This window comes from Tachyglossus aculeatus, chromosome 13, assembly GCF_015852505.1.
Source record: "Tachyglossus aculeatus isolate mTacAcu1 chromosome 13, mTacAcu1.pri, whole genome shotgun sequence".
NCBI lineage: Eukaryota > Metazoa > Chordata > Mammalia > Monotremata > Tachyglossidae > Tachyglossus > Tachyglossus aculeatus.
This window is the reverse complement of record NC_052078.1, coordinates 17,021,650-17,042,046: the sequence shown is the minus strand read 5'-3', so window position 1 is coordinate 17,042,046 and position 20,397 is coordinate 17,021,650. Positions and strand designations below refer to the sequence as shown.

The 20,397-nt window shown below is 43.1% G+C and overlaps 1 protein-coding gene across 1 annotated transcript in view; it reads left to right on the top strand.

Annotated features, from left to right (window-relative positions):
* The window catches only part of JCAD (junctional cadherin 5 associated), a 62,775-nt gene that overhangs the window by 15,826 nt on the left and 26,552 nt on the right, over positions 1 to 20,397 (top strand). Inside the window, exons 2-3 of the mRNA XM_038755995.1 lie at positions 1,353 to 1,416; positions 11,673 to 12,011. Coding sequence (XP_038611923.1) covers positions 11,731 to 12,011 — 281 coding nt within the window. The 5' untranslated portion in view covers positions 1,353 to 1,416; positions 11,673 to 11,730. The remainder of the gene's footprint in view (positions 1 to 1,352; positions 1,417 to 11,672; positions 12,012 to 20,397) is intronic.

Genomic DNA, 20,397 nt, shown 5'->3' with positions numbered 1-20,397 from the left:
GTGATTTCTTCCACTGAATCTGTCCTTTTACACCTTCACCACTTTCACTCCCCTCTTCCTCCTCCTTCACCTCCTGGACTTTTTCTTTTCAACTCTGCAAACCAGGAGAAGCCAAAGTTTCTGCTGAGGACACTGTCCCTTAGGTATATATCACTGAACTTTTTTTTTTCCTTTGGCTTTTTGAGAAGGTTTTCTTGAAATTGGTCCTTCAAAGGGCATGTACTACAAAGAACTGTATCACTAGAACAGAAAACCATGTTTTGCGAACCATTTCAGGAGTTTTGTGGTTCGGATCCAGGAGTTCTGGATTTAGAGCATGTAAACTGAAGATTCATTTTGAAAGGCAGAGCCTGAAAATTCCATTTTTATCACTGTAAACTATTTTACATAAAACATGGACCAGTGGCTGAATCATCTTTCCACACAGCATTAGACATCTTTTTTAATTTCAGAAAGATGCCTAGGAAGTGATGTTCAGTGGTAGGAATTTATATTTCATAAACTTTGAAATCAAGTGCAGAGTCTGAAGGCCTCTAAGGCAAAACTTCTAACTTCAGGGATTAGAATTCTAGTCTGCTGGGACCTGAATTACTTCAGTCTACTGAAGTGGAGCCTCCGATTTTAAACGAAATTTGTACCCTCATCCCCAGTAAAGACCTCCAAACAGCTGAGTGTCTGACATATTCTCTAGTGCTTGACAAACTCGTCAGAGTGTATCTTATCTCATAGCCCATCTGAGTAGTCACAGATTACAGTGGTATATTGTTCTGAGGCTACATAATTTGACTAGCCTCTTGTGACCTAGGGTACACAAAGAAAATAAACAAGGACCTATTGTTCAGGGAGAAAAGCAAACCTTATGATGTGTTTTTCTGATTAATTAAGGAAAAGTAATTTAAAACTCAATTCTGAGAAAAAGGTCCTGAACAAGTTTGCTAGGTTTTTTTGTTTTTGTTTTTGTTAATTTTTTTATTTTTTATTTTGTTCAACTCCCAAACTAAAGGTGTTTCAAGGTCAGGGCACTTCAGAACATCTCTTCTGAATTTCTCTGGAAATCTGGGCTTATTCGGAGGACACCAAAATCTTATGTTCTAAACATTTTGCCCTGTCCCTCCTAATTAATCTAGAGGGATTTAAAGGCTGAGAGAATTTGGTGTGAAACAATTGTTCCTTGATGGCTTTTCATTGACAAACTGTTGATTTAACCAAGGGCTATATCTTTGAAATCCTTTGGGTCTGTTTCTGAACCTATTACAGCAGTTTATTTGGTTTTAACAGATGTTGTTTTTCCTTCTCTTGAGTGGAAGGGGTTATCTCACTTGCTAAAACCTTGCTATTGTGCTTTGTTTCAGGGGCCTGCTGACTTAAGGAACACTGGGGGAAGCTTACTCACTAATTCCAGCCTCAAAGGAAAGGGTAGGTCAACCATGGAACACTTTGATATAGCTTGAATGATCCAAATGCCATTCTGGATTTTCTTTCGGGGTTAATTTAAGATTTTAGGTGGCTGCAATTGAGAAAATCTATTTTGGAAGGAGTCACCACCACTTAGAGCAATATCGTTCTTCTTTCTCCAGATACTTTGGATTCAAGAAATGAGGGCAGTGATTCCTAAGATGATATATCTTTGTGAGAGTCAGTGGAGTAAAATTGTAAACTGAATTGAATTATATAACATTGTATCCAGCAAAACACAACGTGGTTTTGGAAAACTGATGCTCATCCCAGTCCTCAGTTGATGTTTTCTAATGTTTTTTGGAAATGGTTTCATTAATGATATAGAAATAAAAAGAAGTTCAGAAAAGTGAAAAAGAAGCCATGTAAAATAGCACCAGGGACCGTGGGCCCTTCTAGTTGTATATAGAGGTGAAGGAGATGGCAAATGAGGAGGAGGTAAAAGCCAGTCAGTGTTTGTGAAAGGAAAAGTGCCCATTGCTTTCTTTTTTCTTGAACTCTGGCCTGACTCTTCCCCGATTCCAATATGATTAGTGTTGATCCTTGAACTTAGCTTTTCCAATTCATGGTGCTGTCGCCTTGAAGAAACTTAACTTTGTGATGGATGTAGTACTACCATCAGGGTGATATTCAAAACTTTTTCCAACAATCATTCAATAAGTGGTATTTGTTGAGTGCTACTGTGTGCAGAGTTTTGCACTAAGCACTTGGGAGAATTCAACTAAATACTTTCCCTGCGCAGAAGGAGCTTACAGTCTAGAGGAGGGGGACAGACATTTAAATAAATAAATTCCAGATATATACATAAATGTTGTGGGGGTGGGGTGAAAAATAAAGTGTTTTAAGGGTAGAGATCCAAATGCATAGGTGCTGCAGAAGGGACAAAGAGTAGGGGAAATGAGGGCTTAGTTGAGGAAGGCTACTTGGAGGAAATGTGATTTTAATAAGGCTTTGAAGGTGGGGAGAGGGAGTTCCTGGTCAGAAGGGGGACATGGGCAAGGGGTCAGTGGTGAAATAGATAAGATCAAGGTACAGTGAGTAAATTGTCATTAAAGGAGTGATGTATCTGAGCTGTGTTGTAGGAAGTCAGGAGGGGGCAAGCTGATTGAGTGCTTTAAAGCCATTGAAAAGGAGTTTGATGTGGAGGAAGATGAGCAACTATGACAGATTCTTGAGTGGGGGGATATGGACAGAATGGGTTTTTAGATAAATGATTTGGACAGCAGAGTGAAGTTTGGACTGGAGTGGGGAGAGACAGGAGGCAGCAAAGTCAGTAAGGAGGCTGATGAAGGAGTCAAGGTGGGATATGATATGTGTTCGTATCAACATAGTAACTGTTTGGATGGAGAGGGTGAGGTTTAGCAACGTTGTGAAGGTAGAACTGACAGGATTTGGTGACATTGAATATGTGGGTTGAATTAGAAAAATGAGGGAGGACATTGGTGTTGTCTACAGTGATGGGAAAGATATGGGGAGGACAGGCTTTGGGTAGGAAGATGAGTGCTGTTTTGGACTTAAGTTTGACATATTGGTAGGACACAATTATTAGTAACGCGTGGGTGATAGAGGCAGATGATCTAGGCATCAAAGGGAAGGATGGGGGCGGTGGGATGGTGCAAAAGGGACATTGGGAAGCAAGAAGGAAGCTGACTCTTCCTCCTTCTCCAGTGAGTCTTGGGGAGTGGGAGAAGATGAGACCGTCTCTGGAGAGTGTCTTCTTGGGAGAGCCAGGTTTCAGTGATTGGGTCAGGAGTAGGTCAAGAGGGGAGGGGAAACTTTCCCATAATGGAGTGGGGGTTCCATAGGTCACCCTTTTTGATGGGTGAGGGCAGGGGTATGCCATGTGGGATAGAAAGAGGTTGGATAAAGGAAGATGAAATGGGATGCCCCAAATTTAGCTTCAACAACTGCTTTTCAATTTCACATTTTGGAACTTTTAGAGTTTAGTGTTTTAGATGGAGCCGTTGCAATCCTTGGTTTAACACCTAAGAACCTGAGATTGGGCAAATGCAAATCCTGTATGTTACACTGAAAACAAAACTGACAGTTCTGTCATAGGAAGAAAGTTGGGGACAGCATTGAAAATAATTTTATCATTTGGGGCATGCTTATTTCTGATTTTTATATGTTTTGGCTATTTTAATCTTGTAAAATGAGAGCACTTTATTATTTATTAATCATAACACTAGAATTTAGAGTTGCCAGTCGAGGAAGTGTTTACACAGAACTGCCAACAGCTCCAAAGACCAATTACATCTTAAGTATGGAATGTCGACGAGTACAGCGCAGAAGTTACTCCTTTTTTGAAAAGTTTTTTTTTTTTTTCATTTCCTGGAGTCCAGAAGCTTGGGATGTTTTAAGAATTGAGTTGAGTTACTTACTCAAACTAAGTTAAAGAGGGTCCTAACTGATTATAAAGACCACATGCTAGAATTATACATATTTAGGTGACAGAACACCTTAGGAGCCTGCATTCTTTGTTCATTTGGCTTCTCTTTTGCCAAGTTTTGCGGCTCTTTCCCAAATTTCAAAACATTTTTCTCCTTTCAAGGAAATAGTTGCATGAGCCTGTTGGGCAGTATAAGAAAAAAAAAAGTAAATTCTCACGTCCTTTATTTCCTGAGTTCAGTTTAGGTATGTCTGCAAGTGGCTACAGGTGTGTGAGCCCCACGTGGGACATGGACAGGGTCCAGCCTGATTAGCTTGCTCCTACCCCAGTGTAGTAGCTGGCATATTAATAAGCTACTGGAGATGATGCAGTATCAAGTTCTAGCAGAAATATATGTGTAACAAGGTTCAGTTCATTAACAGAAGAACTTTGGGCAGATTTATAGGACTATGTACTATTTAATGACTTAGAATTTATATTCATACAGAGAGGCATAGAGTCTTATGTATATGTTCATTTATAGAGTGCTATTTGTATCCTGTTAAGTAAGGAATGGTAATATTTGTGAAATAGACCAACGTATTCAAGAACTTGAAATTTTGCCACGAAACAAACCTTTCAGACAAAACTTGATATGTCAAGTCTCAGAAAGATGAGGGGAAAGTAAATTTTCAAGCTGACCCATCTAACAATTGATGAGTACTTTTGAACTGAAGGGAGTAAACAAACTCATGCTGCAAACTCTAAAATTAAAAAGTAGTGAAATGAACAGCATGCTTTTCCAGATCACTTAATATATCAATTTGAAAAACATAGAGGAGGAAGCTATGTAAATTAAAAAAGTTGATTCGGTATCTAGAAAGTCGGGGCAGTTCTAACAGATTCTTGTGGCTTGGCCTAGTGGGAAGAGCACAGGCCTGGAACTAAGAGGACCCAGGTTCTAATTCCGGCTCTGCCATGTATCTGCTCTGTGACCTTGGGCAAGTCTCTGTGCCACAGTTATGTATCTGTAAAAGGGGATTCAATCCTACTCCCTCCTACTTAGAATGTGAGCCCCATGTGGGACAGGGACTGTGTCCAACCCGATTAACTTGTATTTACCCCAGTGCTTGGCACATAGTAAGTGTTTAACAAGTACCATAATTATTAACTATTATTTTTCCAATGCAGTGATTTTTTTAAAAATCACCATTCTCAGCAGCAGCATTCAGTGAGCAGAGCACTTATCCAATGTATAGTCTAAAAGAGGTGTCTCATCTCAGCTTCACAGCCCTTATGTACATATCCTTATTCTCTGTAGTTTATTTTAATGCATGTTTCCCCCTGAAGACCGTAAGCTCCTTGTCGGCAAGGATTGCAGCTATCAACCCTATTACATTGTTCTTGGTTAGTTCAGCGCTTTGCACACAGTGAGAACTCAAATTCTCTTGATTGCTTGCTTAGGCTAAGGCCTCTGACTATAAGGAAGGAGCTTAGAATCTAATTGAGAATTCAGTTGCGTGGGAGGCAAGCATATTTTGACTTAACATTTTTACCTGCTTTTCAGAATTTTTGCACAAATTCTTTTCGATATCTTGACTTTCACCTTCTCACCATGTGTTAGGTTTTTAAAAATCTATTTGTCAGTTCACCAGAATCCCCCTAAGACGTAAGACACTGAGAGTGAATCGTGGCCAGTGGACCACTCGGTTGACTGGTTGAATATCTAAGGCAGGTCTGGGTTCTTGATGGTTCCTGGGGATTCAAACTGAACTGGGGAGCCGGGATTAGAAGCTGCTCCTGTGTGGGCAGTAACTATCTCAGGTATTGATCCAAGTCCTTAAGGACACCAAATCTGGTACCCAGGTGTTCAGGTCTGCATAGCAGGCTAAGAGCGGCTTCAGGAGTTCTTGCAACCAGTTTGGACCTCTGATCGCCACTGCTGAATTTCCACCCTCTCATTCTCCCCTCATCAACTCTTCTGGACCAGATATGAACTCCCAGGATCTAGCTAGAAGTGAACCAGCCTCGGAGAGTGAAGAGAGTTGGCTGGCCATTGGTCTTTTTGCTTCCTTCTTCCATCAGTCAATGCTGACTGAGTCTCCTGTTTCATTTGGCAAGACGAAGCCCAGAATGGTGGAGTGACTCATCCAAGTTCCCATCCAGATCCTGCTATTAATCAGTGTTTGACATTTACTGAGCACCTAGTATATTCCAAGTACTTTAAATACCAGAACTATAACTCCCGAATTAAGCACTCATAATCTGAATCCAGCAATCACTTCTCCAAAGTTAAAGCTTGTACACAGTCCCTATTTCCCAGCAAAAATTTTATGAGAATCTATAAAATTGAGCATCATTTCAGATTTTCCATCCACTGAAGTCCCAGTACTTATTTTCCTTGACTTGGTCCCCAGTGCTCATATGAGCAGGAGCATGGCCTAATGGAAAGAGCACAGGCCTAGGAGTCAGAGGCCCTGGGTTCTAATCCTGGCTCAGCCACATACCTGTTGTGTGACCTTGGGCTAGTCACTCAGCTTCTCTGGGCCTCAGTTTCTTCATCTGTAAATGGGGGATTCAGTATCTGTTCTCCCTTCTTCTCAGACTGTGCGCCCCATGGGTGACAGGGACTCTGCCCTGATTAATTTGTATCTACCCTAGCACTTAGTACAGTGCTTGGCTTATAGCAATATTATTATTATCATTATTATTATCATTATTATTATTATATACTTTGGTTTGCTTTTTTTAAAAAGATGCCTCTGGGAGAGTCTTAAATACAGTTAGCAGGAGCCAAGCACGTGTCACGCACCAGAGCTGCCTGCCTCTTTTCCTACAGAAGGCATCCTAGATTTGTGCTTTTGGGGGAAAGTTGTCCTTTGTGTGTGAACGGAGAGGGAGTTCTTCTGAAGAATGATCCCATTCATACCTTCACCTGAATTAGAACCACCTGGCCTGGTAGCCTTTTGGTGTCTAGAAGCTGTTGGTGCCTACCTGTTGTGAATCTGGATTGTTACCTGTTGACAAGTCATAAGGGGTATTCAGGGAGCAGACATCTGCTGGAATCAAAACCCACTGGGGAACAAGTGATGTCATGAGGCAGACCAAATGAATGTGCTTAAGGATAACAAATTCATTTCCCACAGAGTTGATTTTCCCTTCACATTAAAAATGGGGCACCAGTGGGCAGTATTCATTCTCTGGTCCCTTGCCTTGGGAGAGGAACTAGAACCAACTTTGTTGAGACAGAGAGCAAGAATATCACTGTCTTATCTCCTGCCCATCTCCCACTCACACCCAGTTTAGTTTGGTGTGTATTACTTGTAATTTACCCTACTTCATCAGCCACACCGTCAACTTGCATTTTAAAACTACGTATAGTTTTGCCTTTTTAGCATGGTAACAAAGATGCACAGAAAAATAGGCCTTCATTTAATTTTTTTTTTCATAGATGCACAACCAACAGGGATTCGGCCTTTTGTGAGAAGTGGGGGATTTTCCCTTCATGTATGCAGATTTGTAAATTTGGGTTTAAACACATATCTGGTTTTGCTCAACAAAACCCATGTGCAAGACCAAAATAGCCCACAGCAAAACTGAAGGTCCCATGAGAAATTCTGTTTGCCACGTTGCTTGGTCTTAACTTGATACTTGCCTATGTGACATGAACTAATGGGCACAAAGGAGACCTTTGCATAGGGGAAAAAAGAGCCACAAAGTATTGTGAAAATGGAGAGGGGAAAAAAACTCAGAGCACATTTGCCCCTTCCAGAGTTTGCTTTTTTCTGTGGCTAGTGTGTAAATTTCTGTTGCTTTGTTTTAAGCTGTATTTAAATAGTGCAATTATACTAGGAATAAGTAGCCATGGAAACAATGGGAAAGTGTGAAGAACCAAAAGTCCTCAAGAAATGAAAGATTCCACTTTAGGAGTAAAAGAGACAGCTTTCTTCAAACCTTTATTAAAAGCACATCTTCTCCAAGAGGCTTTCCCCAACTAAACCTGCATTTCCTCTTCTCCCACTCCCTTCTGTGTCACCCTTACACTTGGATCTACACCATGTATTCGTCCCTACCTCAGCCACAAAGCACTAATGTACATACATATTCATAGTTTATATTAATACCTGAATAATCCCCCTCCAGACTGTAAGTTCATTGTGGGCAGAGAAGGTGTTTACCAACTCTGCTATATTGTACTCTCCCATGAACTTAGTACAGTGCTCCGCACATAGTAAGTGTTTAATAAATACAATTGATCGAATTTGGGACAGGGACTGTGTCTGATCTCATAGCCCCGTTTCAACCCCAGCACTTAGCACACAGAAAAACTCTTGCCGTTATGATTATTATTGGGGAAGTAGCATGGCCTATTTGATAGAGCCCAGGCCTGAACACTTGTCTGATGTGTGACCGTGAGCAAGTCACTTCACCGTGCCTCAGTTACCTCATCTGTAAAATGAGGATTAAGACTGTGAGTCCCTTGTGGGACAGGAACTGTCTGACTTGATTTCCTTGTATCTGGCCCAGTGCTTAGAACAGTGGCTGGTACATATTAAGCACTTAATAAATACCGTAAAAATTATTTCAATTGAGGAAAGAGATAAGTCAGATGGACTAGGAGTATAAGATAATGGAAGTTTCTCTGAAAAAGGGGAGAGGGAAGATGGGGAGGGAAAGACTCCCAGAGCGGAAGAACCCAGTCACAATTGGAGGCAGTCGTCAGTCATTACTGGAGCTGGACCATTCATTCAATCGTATTTATTGAGCGCTTACTGTGTGCAGAGCACTGTACTAAGCGCTTAATCTCCCCCTGTAGACTGTAAGCTCCTTGTGTGCAGGGATTGTGTCTTCCAACTCTACCGGACTTTCCCAAGCGCGTGTGTGCAAAGTACAGCGTTCTGCACACAATAGGCACTCAATAAATACCACTGATTGATTGGGCCCAGCTAGCACTGGGAAGAAGCTGGAAGCTCTCCTTCCCCAGAACATCTCTTCCCCCCCCAGATACAGTAATGAGTACTCTAGTTCCACAGCAGCTGTTGGCCTGGCAGATAAAAACAAAGTTAGTAATTTCAAACAATTGAAACACTTTTGATCTCAAATCTCTGAGGTCAGATTTTGGCTTTTAACAGAGTTGGAAATGTTTTGTTTTTTTCCTTCCTCATCCCGTTAGCCAAACAAGGTTGTCCTGTGGTTTAGTGTTTGCATGGCAAAGGATTACTAACTATGCTCAGCTGTATCTTAATGCAATCTTAATGCAACCCTGTTAAGGAAGAAATCTGCTGCATAAGTTCTGTTAAATTGTTTCTAATTTTGTGTGTGCGTAACAAATTTGACCTGTGTCTCCTCTGACACAGGCTGAAATTTGGAGGCTGAGTCTGATCCAAGGCTGGAATTTGGGCTTCTTTTGTCTTTTTTTTTTTAAATTGTATTTGTTAAGTGCCTACTACGTGCCAGGCACTGTTCTAAGCACTCAGGTAGATACAAGGTAATCGGGTCAGACACAATCCATGTCACTCATTCATCCATTCATTCAATTGTATTTATTGAGTACTTACTGTGTGCAGAGCACTGTACTGAGCACTTAGTACTGTACTCAGCATCATGGAACTCAGTTTCAATCCCCATTTTACAGATGAGGTAACTGAGGCACAGAGAAGAGAAGTGACTTCTCCAAGGTCACACAGCAGAGAAGTGGTGGAACCGGGACTAGAACCCAGGTCCTTCTAAGTCCAAGGACATCTGATACATTTTGACCAGGGCTGACTGGGCTTGGCATGGCTCTGATTGGTGCGAAGGGTCAGGGGAAAGATGCAATTTTTTGATTGTTGGCGTGGGAAGTGGGGATGGATAGACTGTACCATAAAAATAATAATAATGATTATGGTATTTGTTAAGTGCTTACTACGTGCTAGGCACTGTACTAAGCGCTGTGGTGGATACAAGCAAATCAGGCTGGACACAGTCTCTGTCCCAATTTAGATTTTATAGGTGAGGTAACAAGTACAGAGAAGTAAAGTGACTTGCCCAGGGTCACCCAGCAGATAATCTTTGCACCTGTGCGGGGTTCTATCCGAAGCTGTGCTAGGGTAAGATCTTTTGAGACTGGCTTGATGCTATAGTTTAGCTTCACTTCGGTCTCTGTTCAGGCAAAGCCCTCTGACTTCCTGTGGTTCTCCTAACTCTAGGTGAAACAGATTGGGAGCACTGTCTCTTTGAACTACCCCAATGGATCTCTGATAATATTTCACCTTGCCTCTTCTGCCCTTTCGCAAATAGCATAAATTTAACCAAAGATTTTAAATCAACTCCACCTCTCCCCGTTCTTCCCTGCCTGCCTTTCCCATGCCATCATTGAAAAATCCGAGCCAGGTGAGAATCCATGCTATGAGGTGATGGTCCACACTCAGACCGACTGCTCATGCTTTGGCCCGCTTAGTGAACATTGGAGCAAAGAACTAGGGGTGTCAGCGGTTCAGCAAGTTGGAATAGAATACAAATTCCTGTTAACAGGAAGCACACATGTTTTCCCTGCACCTGCAATCTGTCCAGCAGGCATTTCCAGGCTATTGTCTTTGACGGCTGCGGGAGGATCTATTTCCATCCAGTTAGTGGGATCCAGGAGCAGACCCAGCTAAAACTGGGGCCCCTTCTTTTTAGCCTGTTTCTCCCACAAGCCAAAATGATTATTCATCTAGGAACACTGGTGGAATCTATTAGAACAACCAGGCTGATCCACATCTCCCCCCCCCCCCCACCTCCTGTTAACGCAGGGAAGCCTAGGAAACGGGCCCTTGTAGCTTAAAAATAAACACCATCGGTGTCAGCTCTCCTCCCGCCCCCTGCCCAATTTTGCACATGTGCACTGAAATAGAGGGCTCGCTTCCTGGTTTTTTTTTTTTTCCAGCGTGACTTGCCTCTGGATTGTTGCTGCTGCCACTATTGAACTAATATGGTGTGGCGCTTAATGGATGTGGATGCTGTCCCTGAGAGGAATGTGAATGTGAATTTAGGAGAGGGGTAGATGCGATGATGTGCTTGGGCGTATACACTTATGAGGGTGTGGCTTTTTTGTTGTTGTTATTTTCTTAATATAAGCCCCAAGGCTCAGAAGCTATTCTCAGTTGCTAGTTAACTGCTACATGGGCCATCCAGGCCCTGTTTAGGCTGGCTCCTCCATGGTATATTATGTTCTTTGATTCAAGATTCCAGCCAGTCCTCTCAGCCTGCCAAAAGGTGCTGCCTGAAAGCTGAATGCAATGGAGTGGAGTGAGTTGAACAGGACATGAGCCTAGTCCCCTTTGGAGAATCAATATGGTTGCAGTTCTAACCTTTAAACGCCCTATTGAATGTATTCTCGTTCCTTTTGCATCCTTTTTTCTGTGCCTTTTTCTGGATTATAATTCTACCAGATTCTGGGTCTAGCCACACTTCGGCAACCCTGCTGCTACCCGCTGACTTACAAACTTTGCTCCTCACAGCAGGCACCAGATGCCTTTGATGTCACGCAGACTTAACTCCAGCGTGTAAGTTTTTCAAGGTGGTTTATTAGAATGTGCAATCGGATGCAATTACAACCAAATCCTTCAATGCAACAGATGAGTCAGCAGCAGTGCTGCATCGGTCTTCTGCGGCTGAATAAAACTAGGGGTTATCGCAGTCAGTCAGCACAAAGTTCTAAACCATTTGCTTGCGGTCCAGGGACCTTGATTCAACCGATGGGCTGGGGGGACGGGGGAGATATATATGTATCTCAAATATATGGGAGGCCCACTATCGGTTCAGTGTCAGGTAAAGGTGACGGCATATTGCACCTCTGGTAAATGGAGCTTTCTGTCTCTTCCCTCAGATGGATCCTGCTACAGAGAGGCTTCCAGGGGCCCAGCTGTGACGGACACTAGTGCAGTATGTTCAGTGTGGAGGACCTTCTGATTTCTCATGGATACAAATTGTCAAGAAAATCCCCAGCCCCACATGAAGGTAGATGCGATGGGTACCGGCATGAATTCACGGAGGAGAGAGTGGGTCATGAAACTGTAAACGGACATGAAACAGACTCCAGAGCTTTTGTGGACATTAAGAAATCGCTAGGAAGGGAATACTTGAGTGGTGGTGAAAGTCGTCGGGGGAACCCGGAGAAGCACAGGAATCTTCAAGGCTCACCCGCAGTTTGGGCTTCTGAAGAGGGGTAAGTTTGGATGCCATGTCATCATTCTTCTGTTGTAGTGTGGACATGTCATCTACCCCTCTCTCAGCCGTTCCCCAGAAACAGTAAACTCAGTTAAATACATGGGATTGCAGCTAGTTTGTTTTTCTGCCATCCTGCATCTGTTTTTTATTCTTATTTCCTCAGATGTTTGGTTTCTCACCTTGCTACTCAGTTAAATACATGGGATTGCAGCTAGTTTGTTTTTCTGCCATCCTGCATCTGTTTTTTATTCTTAGTTCCTCAGATGTTTTGTTTCTCACCTTGCTACACTACACCTCAGGCAGAGGGGTATAGGTTTTGTTCTAAGAAGCCCAATTTTACCCATAGACTTCACGAGCGGTAAGCCCTGGTAAGCAGGCAGCCACGTAGGTAGGTGGAATGGGAGCAGTCAAATGAAAACAAGAACCAGGGTGGTGAATGGGGAGGGAGAAGAGGGATCTCTCCAGTAAGCCAGCAGGCCATAAACTCTCATTAGAGCACTCCAGTGCAGTGGAAACCCTTGTCATCGCATCATAAAATTTTGTTGCTTTACCCCTCTGTGCTTTGAACCAGGGACGGGACCTGCACTTCTGATTGGGGACGGATTGTCTAGGGAAGGCTCTGTATATGCAGCTCGTATTATGTAGCAGTGTTTTGATAACCGTCTTAAAATCCCTTAAATGAGAAGCAGCCTGGCCTAGTGGATTGCCTGGGAGTCAGAAGGACCTGGGTTCTAGTCTCGGGTCTGCCACCCATCTGCCATGTGATCTTGGGCAAGTCACTTTACTTCTCTGCCTCAGTTACTGCATCTGTGAAATGGGAATTAAGGCTGTGAGCCCCTTGTGAGGCACGAACTGATTAGCATGTAACCATCCCAGCACTTAGAACAGTGCCTGGCACATAGTAAGTGCTTAACAAATACCATAAAAAAGCCCCAATTTAAAAAAGGGCAACAGAGTGGTTTAGGGGTGGGATGCCTGAAGAGAAAACCCGAACTACAAAAGGAGCTTATGCAGTCCAGAAGGCATGAACAAAACTGTATTTCTGTATCTGTATCTTTCCCTCCCCACCCCTAACTTTTCACCTCCTAACTTATAGAAAGAACACCTTTGCTTCAGGTGCTGAGGCAAGGGCCCAGAGTACAAGTTTGACAGGCCTCCAGCAGCATGGTCTGCCCTCGAGCTGTTCCTTAAAGAGGTAAATCCAGCACTTAGAACAGTGCTCTGCACATAGTAAGTGCTTAACAAAGGCCATTATTATTATTATTATTATTATTAAAACAGAAACAATTAATGGTATTTATTGAGTGCTTACTGTGTGCAGAACACTGTATAGACAGACGGACAGACAGCTGGATGGACAAACGGACAGACAGATGTGTGGATGGACGGAGAGAAAGATGGACAGACAGACTGAGGGATGGACAGACGGAAGGACGGACGTCTGTCAGGCAGACAGATGGATGGACAGATGGGCTGGCGGACAAACAGACGGACGGATGGACGGACACATGGACGGATGGGCAAGTTCCTAAGGTAAAAAAATACCCAAGTCAGAGGTAGGTCACAAGCTGCCATGAATTCAGGTGGAACTGAGCAATAATGACCAAATGGGGAGCTAAAGCAGTTAAATTCCGCACCAGGATTGGCACATTTTCAGAGCTCACCACCGTGTCACTGAACCACCTGCTGAGATGGGAATAAGAAACAACTCTGTTCAGGTCGAAGTCCTGAAGGATGAATACAGAATTTGGGAGTGACGGAATAATTACAGCCAGGATTGTTTTCTTAGCCTGGTTCAATTTCATTCCTAAACATTTCAGATGCAGACGGTTGCTCTCCATATTTCATCCGCTCTCTTATTTCCCTTTCATTTTTCTAGGATATTTTAAAGGGAATTTGATTTTTGACTGGTTACTTATAATTGATTTGCCAGTTCCTTTGGAAAGTTCATGAAATTAAACTGAATATTGTGAAAGAGGAATTTCTTCCCTTTCCTCTAATGCCCTTTCTTTACTCTGTTTTCCTTTTTTCCATATTCTTACCAGCACTCCTCGATTTATGATGTTTTGAATTACGGTGACTAGCACCGCAAACCTTTCTCTAATTACTCTATTGCAGCCTTACATACATTTTGGCTTTATGCCATCATCTTCCTTGATGGCACTACCTCCAGTTACCATCTACAGAACAGTGCTTCATCAGTGGTAAAAATGGACACATCCACCCGCCCTAGCAACTCCACCACCCTCACCCGGCCTCTTCTGCTCCATCTCTTTTTTAAACTTACCATCCCTTTTCCCGTCCAGTCATTTCGCAGTTTCCACGTGGCACCCGCTCACACTCATGCACCCCACGGCACGCGTCCCCAAATCTATCCCCCAGGAGCCCTCTTCTCCTCTCCTTCTCGGTGCCATATTTTGGAATGTATTTTGGAGCCGTTCTCACTTGTTTCACAGGTAGTCTGGTCCTTTCTCTGGCTGTGAAACCCACTTCTGCCACCCTCCAGGATGGCCCCAACGCTTGGGACCCACCCGGAGTGGGTCAGACAAGCTGGGGTGGGAATGGTGGTCCAGGAAGTACCCCAATGTCACCTATCCTTACCTTCCCCACATGCAACCCTTTGGACCCAGGTAGCTGTAGGGACCAAAGGCTAGAGAAGACAGGGAAGGGGAAAGCGTGATTGTGCCCTCCCAGGCCTTTTCCCTAACCCCAACAAATCTGTCTCACCATGGATGTAGAGGTCTTGGGAGACAGGGAGGAGTTGTAATTGGGCACACCAATAGTGAAAATTAAGCACTGTTCAGGGTACCGCCAGCTGGAGTCCCCAGAAAGGGTCAACATGACCATTTTCCTTCCATTGAAGTTATCCTACAGTGTAACCTCTCTGACTCTATTTACAGTAGTGGAACCCATTGAAGACCCAGAAATGTGTAGTTTTGGTAAAAATAAGCTATGTATGTGAACTAGGTTCGGCAGTCAATTTCACATAACGTTCCTATGAGAAAATTCATTCTCACTCAAGTTTTGGCATTTTCCAGGAACCGGCTGTGTCTGAAACGCGAGTACTATTTGGTTTTACATTCTCATTTTCTGTCATGGTGACCTGGGAAAGAGAAAATTACTTTGATAACCTAGTAATCATAGTATTTATTAAGTGCTTACTCTGTGCTCATATTTGAAAAGAGTAGACCTAACCCGTGACCCACTAAGGGCCACCATTTTCCAATTTTTGTATACTGCCCCCCCCCAAATTTGAGACCATGTAGGGTTTTATTTAAATTTTCTTTTTGTAAATAATATTAATACTAGTAATCGTACTTGTCAAGCACTTACTATGTGCCAGGCACTGTTCTAAGGCCTGGGGTAGATACAAGATAATTTGGTTGGACACATTTCCTGCCCCTCATGGAGCTTCCAGTCTTAATCCCCATTTTATGGATGAGGAAACTGAGGCACAGAGAAGTTAAGTGACTTGCCCAAGGTCCTACAGCAGAGACGTGGCATTGCCAGGATTAGAACCCATGATTTTCTGATTCCTAACTCTGTGCTCTATCCACTAGGCAATGCTGCGTCTTTACCGTGCCTATTCTTTTTTGCAAACATTTTAAACAGTACATGAATTGACATGTCTTAGTCTTTCTTTTAAAGACCTGGATTAATACGGAGCTCCCATATCTACCTTTTCCTCAAACGGCCAAACAGTTCCCAAATTTTACTGAAGCTTATCAATCCTTTGATTTTCTGTCATATTGGGACTGCTTCCAGTTGAATGTCCATGTCAACAATCAACTAATACAGAAGGAGGCATGATCCCTGACCTCAAAGAGTTTTTAATCTAATGAACATGACCTTCTCCATTGACAGAACTTCATGAGGAATTATTTTTATCGTATATCATGAAGTAACAGGGAAAATAATAATAATATCAGTGGCATTTGTTAAGGACTTACCTCAAGTAAAGTATTGTACTCTGCACTCAGTACTGCACTCAGTGGTAAATATATGCAGAGGAGGCACAGTCCCTGACCTACATGGGGCTCACAGTCTGAGTAGGCAGGAGAACAAGTTTTGAATCCTTATTTTATGGATGAAGAAACTGAGGCACAGAGAAGTTAGGAAACTTGTTCTAGGACACACAGCAGGCAAGTAGCAGAGCTGGGATGAGAACCCGGTTCCCCAACTCTCAGGCCCATGCTCTTTCCAGTAGGCTATACTGCTGTACAGAGCAGTAGCAAATATCATGAAGTATAACCGGTACATTAAAAGTATGCAGTGAAACTTTATAAGAAAAGCAACTCCACTTGGAACTAAATGCTCAATATCCTGTGTGTGGTGCATTGATGAAAATATTTTTTCAGGCATCCAAAAAGTATTAGTCTGTTTCTTTAGGGATGTGGGGGTAGCTCACCTCAAGGTGAAAAGACTATCTATTGCTCAGCAACCTAAGAGAGATGGGGAGTCAGAGGACAAAAGTAGGGAATGGGATGGCAGAAAGAGAGGGAAAGTGGAGGCCGAGAGAGACAGAGCATGAGAGAGAAGCAGCTCAGCTCAAAGTTCACTGACTACCCATTTCTCAGCACCCTGAGGGAAAGGGGAAGAAAGAGGGTCAGAGAAAGGAGGAAGAGAAAAAGGGATTAAAGAGAATGTGTGTGGCAGCATGGAGAGATGAGACGGTTATAAGCCTAATTCACATTAAAGAAGCTGATGCAATCTGCCTTTTTCTTACTGGTGCTGATGGTACTCGACTCACTAACCCTCTAAATGATAGGGGAATTCCTACTATGTACTGATGTCACAATTCAGCATAAAGGACCCCTAAACGGTAAGCTGAGCTAGTGCAGTGAGGGAAGAATTCTATCTTTTGATGGGCCAACTGACAGGGATGTGAAGCTCCACCTCTTCGACAGCTGCATTCCCAAGGTGCTGTGACCTTGTCTCCCTCACCCTCACTACCCTAAGTCTCCTCAGATTCTAGGGTCTGTAAAGAACAAGTCGGGTGGAGGGACAGGGCTGAAGAGTGGGACATTAACGCTACCAGTCCATCAGTCAGATTAATGTTAGGAGAAAGAACTAATGGTATGTGGCTCCAAACACAATAATAGCTTGCCCCAGTGATGTTAAATCTAAGGTTAGTGTTCAACATGACCCATGCAGGCCCAGGATCAAAACGAGCTATTTCGCCTAAAGAAAATCACCTAAAAAATATATTTGCCCCGAGCTGACAAAGCTGTTCAAGTGACATTAAATATGAAGGTAAAGGAGTCTGAAATTTCAAAGTAGCACTAGTAAATCCTTAAACTAATAGAGTAGGAGAGTAATGTCTCACATTGAAATTTGGGTGATGACTTGTTCCTTTGAAGGACTAAGGAGACCGTTTCCTTCGCTCCCAGTAGAGTCCAGAGTATGTCTAAAACATATGAAGAAGGCATCAGGATAAAGTTGGGTGGCACCATCTTAAACATTGTGGAGATTCAACTGCTTTGCTCTAGTGTGTGCGTGCTTTATCTCCGTCACTGAGTGAAAATGATTTTTTTTCACATTTGCCTTGGCAAACTTAGCAGGCAGAAAATTAAAATGAAATAAAAAGCCATTTTACCTTTTTTACAGATTATAGGGTATATTCAGTTATCCAATAAAAGGTGGTTTTCGCTATGCCTTTTGGAAGGAACACTGTTGAGGAATTAGGGAACATACCTGTCTCTGAATATGATGCGATATCAGAGAAAATGGTTGTGCATATGCGTGCTGAGCCAGCTTTGGACAGTCCTTGAGTGTAGCAGCCATCTAGGGGTACAGTGTCAAAGTGGGCACAACATCAAAGAGGGTCAGTAGTGTGGGGATAATGTCTGAGGGGGGCTGCCCAAAGTCATAGTGGACTATGCCTTGAGTGGTTGGGATTTTGAAAACATCCATCCTGAGACAGAAGTCGCAACTGGGTCAGCAGGGATCTGGGAGAGTAACACGGTGACTCTGAGACAATGAATGGGAGGAGGTTTCGGGGGTCTCCAAGAAAACTATTGATAGATTTGGTTAACTTCAGACAAACTTCCGTAGAGTGTCATTCTGTTCCGCTAATGATATCTGTGCATGCAGCATATGAATATAATGAAATGGTGTGAAATGGAAGGGGTGGTCATGTTTTCCCCTTCCCCTGGGTGGCCTTAATGGGACATTCTTTAAGAAAGTAACCCCTGTGCTATAGGGGAAAAACACTATACTAACAATGAGGAAAGAAGCTAGTGCCATTTTCCATGGGTACTGTGAAGAGTAACAAAGTCTGCCTCATCAAGCACCAGCCATAAAAGAGAACAGATTTCTCCTGGGGAGGAGATTAAAACGTGCACCTAGAATCATTTACAGAGAGTTCTGGGAAACCAAGAACAGAAATACAAATGGAAGATTCAATCCACACGACTATGGTAGTTCAGAGAATTCAATCAGTAAGCTAGAACAAACTGGTTATCCTCTGAAAAAGCACTGCTTTTTAAAACCATTTTGCTCAGGGTAGAAGACTATTTGAGGCCCTTGATTCCTCAGTCCCTGGAAAGAAGACGGTTGAGAGCTAAAGTTCCTTGTTGAATGCATTTCTTCCGTTAAAATTAAATGTTGTCTGTGTAGGGGATATTTGAAAAGCATTTCATTCATATGCATATGATTCAATCAATCAATCAATCGTATTTATTGAGCGCTTACTGTGTGCAGAGCACTGTACTAAGCGCTTGGGAAGTACAAGTTGGCAACATATAGAGACAGTCCCTACCCAACAGTGGGCTCACAGTCTAAAAGGGGGAGACAGAGAACAAAAGCAAACATACTAACAAAATAAAATAAATAGAATAGATATGTACAAGTAAAATAAATAAATAAATAGAGTAATAAATATGTACAGACATATACGTATATACAGGTGCTGTGGGGAAGGATTCAAGGGTGGTATCTGACAAAATACTGTAGATATGAATCAAACGAATCAATTTTTTTTCTGATTCATTATTCCCCATATAGAAGCAATTATTTATGCCTGTGAGAGTTTCTTGTCCTGTGCGGTTCTTGGTAGAGGTTCAACCTAAAGCTATTCCAAGCTTCCAGAGCTCCCAGGACCCGGAGGAGAGTGAGCCAGGTTCAGGCAACACCTGGCCCTGCTGCCATCCTCAGATGTTCTTTGAGCCCCCGTTGATTGCTTTCGTGGCAGTCACCATTCAACAGAGATGCCCCAGTTTGTTTTCTTTAGCATTACATTTCCTTGAGATACCGGTCAACGTGCGTCCACCTCTCACCTGGGTGTCGAGCGTAATGCAGTGAGCGTTTGTTTTATTATGCAGCTGACGACGTGCGGCAGAAACCAAACACGACTCCGTTATGGGGAATCATCCCATATTAGGGCTCGGATTCAAAAGTTAAGCAGGGACGGTATGCGTTCCCCAGCCCTGCACAGTTTATATTCTGGGATGGGGACAGCGATGAGAGCACACACCCAGTTGAACAGTGGTAGAGGATTGAATAACAGAATGGGCAGCCCGGCATTTCAGACTGGCAGCCCTCCTGGAAAAAACAGGGGCGAGGCCCAGGAGTGTGGACATGTCACTGACTAGGCGTGAGCCAAGGGCTCTGCCTTAGGTGGCACTGGGAGAGATGCGGGCCGGGGGGCAGGGGGGATGGAGATTTTTAATGTTCCTTGCTTTTACTGAGCTGTGGGGGTCTTAGCAGTGTGCAAAACATCATCCCTATGCCACGAAAGAAGTAACCACATAATACTTGACCTTTATAAAGTATAGTTTCTATGATTGCTATCAGAGCAGCAGGTTTCCTTTCATGTGCTTCCTCAGAACATTGTGATTGGAGGAAACCGCAACGTAACTTGGCACAGTCCACCCGCAGCTCGAGCCAAAGTGCAGTTTTTCTTTTCCCTAGGTCCTCTCCAGGAGCCCTAGTAAAGTCTTTTTATTTTTATTTTTCAAGCCGGTTAACCACAGGCATAACTTGTAATTAGCCACTGCACTGTACTGGGATGGCATCAATAATGGCGATGACTAATTAGAGACCTCCCAGACTCCAGGATCCTGTGATGTAGATGTGAAGGCAGTGCTTGTGGTGTCATCTTGGGAGGCAAAAGTTAGACTGATAAACACACACCCCACACAGTGCTACTAGATAGATTTAGCCGTCCGTTTTTCGAGGTTTGGTTTTGACCTCCTCTAGATATCCTTTATTGCCTTAGAGTTTTACATGGCTTTCTGTAGAAAATGATGCTTCGAGCCAATATGTCTGTTTCAGTGTCAGATTTTGCAAATGTGAAATGTCATCTGATTAGGCAGTATATACTGGAGAGAACATACAGGTCTTAAAGTCATCTCCATTCACCTGAGGGAAGGAGGCAGAACTGG